The sequence below is a fragment of the Microtus ochrogaster genome, unplaced genomic scaffold (genome assembly GCF_000317375.1).
Source record: "Microtus ochrogaster isolate Prairie Vole_2 unplaced genomic scaffold, MicOch1.0 UNK41, whole genome shotgun sequence".
NCBI lineage: Eukaryota > Metazoa > Chordata > Mammalia > Rodentia > Cricetidae > Microtus > Microtus ochrogaster.
Window position 1 is genome coordinate 1,081,846 of NW_004949139.1, and position 9,085 is coordinate 1,090,930.

The 9,085-nt window shown below is 38.6% G+C and overlaps 1 protein-coding gene across 2 annotated transcripts in view; it reads left to right on the forward strand.

Annotated features, from left to right (window-relative positions):
• Fchsd2 (FCH and double SH3 domains 2) overlaps positions 1–9,085 on the forward strand; it is a 213,763-nt gene that overhangs the window by 183,886 nt on the left and 20,792 nt on the right. For both annotated transcript variants that reach the window (XM_005368781.2, XM_005368782.2), the window contains one exon: positions 4,545–4,706. In XM_005368781.2, coding sequence (XP_005368838.1) covers positions 4,545–4,706 — 162 coding nt within the window. The remainder of the gene's footprint in view (positions 1–4,544; positions 4,707–9,085) is intronic.

Sequence of the window (9,085 nt, forward strand, 5' to 3'; positions counted from 1 at the left end):
GGATTAAGACTGTTTCTTTTAAAGGAGACCATTTTTTTTTAACCAAGGTTTCCCAACATCTGGTCGAGATTCTTTTTTTTTTAATATTCATTTATTATGTATACAGTGCTCTGTCTGCATGTACGACTCCAGGCCAGAAGAGGGTGCCAGATCTCATTATAGATGGTTGTGAGCCACCATGTGATTGCTGGGAATTGAACTCAGGACCTCTGGAAGAGCAGTCAGTGCTCTTAACGGCTGAGCCATCTCTCCAGCCCCATATTGAAGTTTTTGGATAGACTAGATCACTGAACTCTTCAGAGAAACTAACCAAATCTCTGTTTTTCCTTTTTCTAGCTTGTATTGTTATTTGCATTATTTTTTTGGTATTTACTTGATTATAAATAATTCTCCAAAAGAGAAAAACACTAATTAAAATTTTGTCATATCCTTCATACTTTCTTAGTAATTCCCTTCCGCGTTAATTAATCTGCTTTGTCTAATCTTCTCTTTATGGCTCCATTCCTTTTTTTTTTTTTTTTGCTAATTAGAATAAGAGCTGTTGTGGTACTCTGTGATAGATGAAAAAACCTTTCTAGTGTACAGAGACTGAGGACTGTGTAGTGACTGTTAATCTGAGGCAAAGTCATACTGCTTAATTCAGCTATTTAATGAGTGCTTTCCTATGTGCCAGATGCTTATAAAAAGATTATCATCTCACAAGAAGCCATTATTACATTAAGATTTCTACAGTTCTCACAAGTATATTTACATTAGCTGTTGTACTTTCATCAGCCTCTAATTAGAAATTATAATGAGCCAGACGAGGTGGCTCTAATCTCAGTACTGGAGAGGCAGAGGCAAGCAGATCTCTGTGAGTTCCAGGCTGGTCTACAGAGTTAGTTCCAGGACAGCCAGAGCTACACAGAGAAACCCTGTCTCAAAAAAACAAAAACAGAATGAGGCAATTGTTTGAATAAAACATTAGTAATCGCCAGGCGGTGGTTGCGCACGCCTTTAATCCCAGCACTCGGGAGGCAGAGACAGGCGGATCTCTGTGAGTTCGAGACCAGCCTGGTCTACGAGAGCTAGTTCCAGGACAGGCTCCAAAACCACAGAGAAACCCTGTCTCGAAAAAAAACAAAAAAAAAAAAAAAAAAAACCATTAGTAATCATATTTTGCCCTGGTTTTTAAGTATTTTAAGTTTTTGAAATGCCTTTTGATACCCACATGCACATGCATACACATAAACACACATTAATTATCTGATATACATTATTGCAGATTATAGCATTAAGATATTAAATGTAGTTTCCTATAAATATATACATTAAATGTATATTATATATAGATACTTGTGAAAGAAAATGAGAAAGGAATTAAAATATCTCACTACAAAAATGAAAACCAACTTAGGGCTGGAGAGGGATGACTCAGGCAGTTAAGGGTGCTCACTGCTTTTGCAGGGAACTAAATTTGGTTCCCACTACCCACATGGGGACTCACAGTCACCTATAGCTCTAGTTCTAGGAAATCTGTTACCCTCCTCTGGTCTGCATATAAACTCACAAAGATACACACGCATACTCTCACCCACACAGAATTATATAGTAAATAAACCTTTAAAAAAAAAAACAACTACTAACATTGGGCTGGAAAGATGGCTCAGAGGTTAAGTCCTGAGTTCAATTCCCAGCAACCATACGGTGGCTCACAACCATCTATAATGAGATCTGGTGCCCTCTTCTGATGTGCAGGCATACATGCAAGTAGAACACTATGTACATAATAAATAAATCTAAAAAGAAAACTAAACTCAAAAGAAAGCAGTACTTTAGGAAGGGAAAAATGAAAAGCTATTAGCATATACAAAACAAATAGCAAGTTGACACTGTAGTCTTTCTGTATTACTAATGACTTTAAATGTCAGTGTATAAATTCTCTAACCAGAAAACAAATCAGCAGAATAGATTTTTTAAAAAGTGATACAGGGACTAGAATCAAGAATACTTTTTTTTTAAATTTATTTACGTATTTATTATGTATGCAGTGTTCTACCAGCATGTATCCCTGCAGGCCAGAAGAGGGCACCATATCTCATTACAGATGGGTTGTGAGCCACCATGTGGTTTCTAGGAATTGAACTCAGAACCTCTGGAAGAGCAGCCAGTGCTCTTAACCTCTGAGCCATCTCTCCAGCCCCTCAAGAATACTTTTTGCTTTTGAAGAAGACCTGGAGTAGGTTCACAGCACCCCCGTGATCCAGGGAATCCAGCGTCCTCTTCTGACCTCCATGAGTACTAGGCACACATGTGGTGCACATACATACATAGAGGCAAAACATTCATACACATAAAATTAGAATAAATAAAATCTTTTGAAAATATGATTCAACCATATGCTGTGGAATTGGAAACACACTTTAAGTCCGAAGATAGAAATAGACTAAAAATAAATAGATGGAAGAAGATATTCCATACAAATAATAGCCAGAGAATGACAATCACACACACAGATACTGTACGGATGCACCTAAAACAGGTGAATTCATAGAGACAGAAAGTAAAATTATAGTTACCAGGACTTTGGAAGGGGAATGGAAAATTGTTATTTATTGTATAGAATTTTAGGATTTTTAAAAATATTTTTAAAGATTTAATTATGTACATGAGTTTGTTTTATCTATGTGTACATCAACAAAACTAGAAGAGAGTATTGACTCCCATTAAAGAAGGTTGTGAGCTGGAAATTGAACTCAGCACCTCTGGAAGAACAGCCAGTGCTCTTAACCACTGAGCCATCTCTCCAGTTCCTGGTTTTAGTTGTATATGATGAAAATATGATGAAAGCAACCCGAAAGTAGATGGTGTTATCATTGCACAACAGTTAGTATATTTAATACCCACCAAACTGCACATTTAAAATAGTATATGTGTGCTGTAATAATAGTGAGAAAGATGCTGTGGCTGTTAAAGAGAGCAAGGAGGGATCCAGGGGATCCCAGTGTTTCTGCAACTTCATGACTGTTTAAAGTCAAAAGGGCTGCTCATTAACAATCCACAGTGGCAGCCAAGTGAAAAACAAGCTTGTGCTGGAAAATGTTGATATGATGATTAAACATTATTATTTAAAAGAAAATACTTTATGTCTGTGTCTCTCAATTAATTTCTTTTTTTTTTTTTTTTTTGGTTTTTCGAGACAGGGTTTCTCTGTGGCTTTGGTTCCTGTCCTGGAACTAGCTCTGTAGACCAGGCTGGTCTCGAACTCACAGAGATCCGCCTGCCTCTGCCTCCCGAGTGCTGGGATTAAAGGCGTGCGCCACCACCACCCGGCTCTCTCAATTAATTTCAACTAAAGTTCAAGGTAAAAATATCTTCTTGGAAGAGCAGTAGAAGTGCTTTTATGTAGGAATTCATTTTAAAAAGATTACTAAACATGTTAGGAGACTAGGCTTTGAATGTCTGTGTTCCAGTGCTTTAGCTCAGTTATGTCAGAGAAGTCAACAGCTAGGTGTTTACTGCCTTTCACATTATGACTGATCTGCATAGCGTGCTGTAGAAACAGAGGGAAGGCTATAATGGATGCCCATGAAGTGAGAATCATTAGAAAAACTTTCATAAAAAGGATGTTTTAACTGACCCTCAAAAGGTAGGCAGCCATCATGAAGCATGAACTATTACGTGCTAAGAACTGTTGTTGACCAGGCAGGGGTAATGTGATGTACTGGCCCAGTATGTAGTGATGTGGGGCCACAGAGGCCATGGGAAGACAGAAAAGGATATTTCAAATTGTGAAAGCTATCTTATTCCAGATTATTACTCAGCAGTCCAGAGTTGGAGCTGGAGAGATGGCTCAGTGACTGAAAGTATTTACTTTGCTTACAGAAGACCCAGGTTCAATCTCAGCACCCACATGTTGTCTCACAACCCTGTGTACCTAGTTCAGGAGATCCGATGCTTTCTTCTAACTTCTTCAGGTTCCTGCACTCATGTGGTATATATACATATACTTAGACACACGTATATACTAAATAAATAAATGTGGGGTTTTTTCCTTAAGAATAAAATGTAGGCCTAGTCCAGAGTCTCATAGCACTTTAGAACAAGGGATAACATGATTAGGGTTCATTTAGAAGGCCACTAAATATGCTGGATTTTAAGATGTTCTAAGCCCCATTCTTCTTAACAGCAAAAGGAAGATTTTGGGACATTCTCATTTCTTCCTAGTCAGGTTTTGTTTTATGTGTCATCAGTACTGTGTGTGTTGCAATGCAAAGTGCAACAGGTATGACCGAGTGATAGAACATGTGCATCGCATGGACAAGGACCGAGTTCAGTCTCTAACAACCCCTAATCAGTCACTCAAAAAGATACGAGTATGCCGTTTGCCATTATCTAAAAGGCCCAATTCCTGTTGTTGTGTTCATGTTCTTCTCCTTTCTGTAGATGAAAAATTAATATCTAACAATTGCTGATAAATGTCAAGTTGTTAAAAAGTTGGAAATAATTTAATCAGTGTGAAGGGAAATTGCCTTAATCTCCAACCTTATTTGTTTTGTTTTTAGATAATTAAATTGAAAGCTGAAGCCCGGCTAGACCTACTAAAGCAGATCGGGGTTTCTGTGGACACGTGGCTGAAGAGTGCCATGAACCAAGTGATGGAGGAACTGGAAAATGAGCGGTGGGCTCGCCCTCCAGCTATGACCAGCAATGGCACTCTACACTCGGTATGGTTTCTTTTCTTGGATTTCATGAACTGACTGTTACTTGCTCTGTAGCCAAACTTGGTGAAAATTTAAAATAAAAATAGTGGAAGGTTGTTTCTGTCACTTCATTTAAACTTAATATCAGAACGAGAAGAGGGAGAATAAAACAAGAATGTTCATGTTTTGTTTTTAATACAGTAAAGAATACTTTGCCAATAACTGGACTATTGCTGTCTATACCCCAAACCATTATTCTCCATATAAGGTAAATAGCATTTTAGCTGAAAGTAATAGATGAGAAAACCTAGTGTTTCTGAAATTCTCAGAGATCTAATGAAATGAACATAAACATTTAGAGAGTTGCAAAATATCTTTTAAAATGTAGGCTCAGAGGTGGAGAAGTGTCTGTCAGTAAAGTGCTTATCATACAAGCACAAGGACGTGAATTCAAGCTCCAGAACTTAAATAACATCGCCAGACTTGGTGGCACATACTTGGGATTCCTGTACTGGGAGGGTAGAAACCTGCAGATCCTAGGGCTCTCTAGCCAGCCAGTAAAGCTAGCCTAATTAGCAAGTTTCAGGCCAACAAGAGGCCCGGTCTCAAAAAACATGTTGGGTGTTTCCTAAGAAATAATATCAAAAGGCTGACCTTTGGCCTCCACATGCACATGGACACACACGTATACTCACAGATAAAACATATACAAGGCACAGGCTGAAGAGATGGCTCAGAGGTTGAGAACACTGGCTGCTCTTCCAGAGGACTCAGGTTCAATTCCCAGTGCCCACATGGCAGCTTACACCTGTCTATAACTCCAAGATCTGCCACCCTCACACAGACATATGCAGGCAAAATACCAATACACATAAAATAAAAATAAATGAATTTTTAAAAAACAAAGACACATGCAAGGCTAACAGGTTCCGTCTAAAGAGGAATTCAGTTACCAGGGCAGAACAAGAACCCAGTGCAGGAAGGGCTTGACAGGTAATAACTAGCACACAGCTTGTTTCTTCATAGAATTTACTGGTATGTTTCTCTTCTTTGTTTCCTTTTATTGTTTGTCATCCTCTCTGGAATATAACGGCCATGTCTTCTAGCTCCACACAGCAAAGTGCCGTGCACACAGTAGATACTTAGTGTCTGTTGAAGGAAGAACTGAATGATGAGTGGAAGGACGCAGTAGTGGTAAATAAAGAGCTGACTTTGTTCATGGTGCTCTAATATTTGTGTCCTTGTTACGTAAACTGGCCAGTTTAAAAAAGCATTCCTGGAAGGTCTGTCACATTTTTCACATAGTACTCCAATCTTCTATGGGAATACATTTATTTATTTAAAAAAGACTGTATAGGGGTTTACAATATAAGAAAAAATAGTCTATTGAAAGTTTATTTTTATTTCATTACTAATGGCAATCTGGCCTGTGGGGTTGAAACACATACACTGTGGTTTAGAAGAGCTTGTCCCGTTGTTATTAGGCAGAGTTTCTCCATGTCGTGGAACATCTTCCTATTACATCTTTAAATTTCTCATCTAGCTTCGGTTGTTCTGCTCCACAGTTTATGTGATAGCAGGTTTCAGCCACCAGCTTCCTTGTACTCTGTAGTGGCCCTGCTTCCACATCAGTCAAAATGACTATGCTTGAGCCAGCACCTTTTGAGGATATAACCTTAACTCTTGCTTCCTTCCTAGACATGTTAGAGGTGAATGGGACTTGGTCTTTCTTCAGTGGTTAGCTGGGAGAACCAGCAGCCCTTTGTAGATCTGTGTGGTATATGACAGTATGTGACGAGGCCTCTGTGTGGCAAACTTGAGGTCACTTCTATCGAATTCATCACCACACCATGTAAAAAGTCACTCCTTTCTGGATTTCTTAGGGAATATTATGTTAACCAACTCTTATGATCTCCTCTAACCCCAGAATTTTTGATTCTGTGACAGACTATCAGAAAAACTTCAGTACCAGCTCAGGAAGAGTTTGCCCATAAAGAAATGTCATCAAAAGTAGCCCTTGATGGACTTGAGTAAGAACTAAATTGATGGTGTGCTCATGAGTCTGAAGGAAGAGCATAAATGGGACACATAGGGCTTCTAGACACCAGCTCATCAGGAAGCAGTATTTTGCAATCTTATCCCGCTTTTCCTACCCTCTGACCAGTTTTAAAGAGTCTGTGTAGCCCCTCCTTCAGCTTAGAGGTTATATTTTATGGACGCTCTATCAGTTACATTACTAAAGGAAACCTTAAGTCATAGAATAGCTTAATGAGGCCCCAGTACTTATTTAACCTTTTTCTTAAGTAACCCTGAATGATTTAGAGAATCTTGTACCCCTCCAAACTGTCAGCTAGCTGACTGAGGAACACGAGGCTGAAATACACATTCTGGCCACCAGATATTTTTTTCCGTTTAGATGCCAACAAATTAGTCATCTGTGAAATGTGAAGACTGTCGTAACATTAACAGTGTAGCTAAAAAGTGTCTCATGGAAAGTGTTATTAAACTACATAATCTATTTGTTTTAGAGAGATAATTCTTCCTCCTGTCTCATGCTGTTATATAGAATATAGGATTGGAAGGAACAAAGAAAAGAATCCCAGAATGTGGTGACACATTTAAAAAGAGAGTTGCAGGGCGTGGAGGCCCCCATCTTTGACCCCAGCACTCAGGTGCAGATGCAGGTGGGTCTCCTGAGTTCAAGGTCAACCTTTAGCCTGGATGCACAGTTTCAGGCCATCCAGGACTACATAATCAGACCCTGAGAGAGGGGGAGTGGAGGGTACAGAGAGATGTTTAGTTGTTGGGTAACTAGAGCCTACGTATACATGCTCCACCTAGAATAGATACTGCCAGGGACACTCTGAGCCACTAAACTACTCCTCCCTCCCTTCTCTTATTTCCCTGCCTTCTCTCACTCAAGCCCATACTCAGTTAGAAGGGCTAATTTTGCAATGTTTTCACTCCAGTGTTACTTGTTACTGGACAATCTACACAATCCCTTCAGAGTCTCTATGGTCATTCTGTGTAACATTTGCATATACACCATTGTTCATTCATATTCCTGGCTTTTACATGCATGGATTCAACCAACACAAATTTGAAAGTTTTAGGTTTTTTAAAAATTACATCTGTACTAAAAATAGAGACTGTTCTCTGATCAGTATACCCTAAGCATGTATACAATATAGCAACTATCTAAAGCATTTACAGTCTGTTAGATATGCATAGGTTATATTTAAGTACTATAGCATTGTATGTAAGGGACCTGAGTATCCATGGACTTTGGTATCCACAAGGGATCCTGGATTCAGTCCTTAGATACAAAGAAACAACTAAATTCCTTTTTTCAAGTTTAGGGTTGTTTTCTGTAATACAAATAATTTTAGGGTTGTTTTCTGTTGGATCCCACAGTGGAATCTGTAGTCTTTTCTTTGAGATTGGTTTATTTTTATTCTTTCTAGTCTCTTTTTTTTTCTTAGATTTTTCAGATTATAACTGACACTATCTACATGACTTCCCTCAACAGTTGTACTAGGCAACCGACAGTCTGCTTTGCTGTCCAACCTCCCTAAGGATCTGACATTTGCAGAATTGCAGAGAAATAAATCCTGACTCCAGTCATCTTGAAGACTGCTGAGTAATCTGGTTGGAACACAAGGAGATTAATGTGCTTCACCTTACTGTCCAATCTGCCTAATAGTTCTTGCAGTCGATGGCATTTGTTTTTAAATATGAAAACTTGCTCATGGGCTTGAGCTAAACTCAATTAAAAGAAAGAATGGATTTCTATAATGAAGCAAATAGAAATTGTTAAGAGAATATCCTTGTAAAAAATCTTCAATTGCTTTCATATTTATAGTACTTTAAAATGGATAGCAGTCTTTTTTTATTGAACTAAGTTCTATGCTCTAAAAAGCCCAAGCTTCTGGTGAAATTGGTATTTCAAATTCTAGTAAGATCAGTTTAGTTCACTGCATTAAGTGTGCCAACCCTTCTCATGAGATCCTTTGCTGCTGAGTGCATACTGTGTCTGATTTAATTTCTACAGTTGAGAGAACTTGTCTCATTTTCTAGTAGCCAACACCAAAAAGGGGTTGGCACTGAAAATTCTCACCGTTGAGAAGTGTAGCCAGCTATCCTATTACAGTTTTTTGAATTTCAGCATAACCATAATATGCTCCTAATTCCACTGATAGTCATATATGCAGAGGAAAGTAATTGTCACTAAGCTTGGTGACCTCAGTGATACTTGACCCATATGGTAGAAATTGTTCCCTGACCACACACACACATACACACCTGACTAAACACCATAATTTTAAAATGTTGATCTCATAGAAGTAGAGTTGAATGGTGTTTCTCTAAGGCTGGATGGTTAGGAAACAAGGGTGATGAGCATG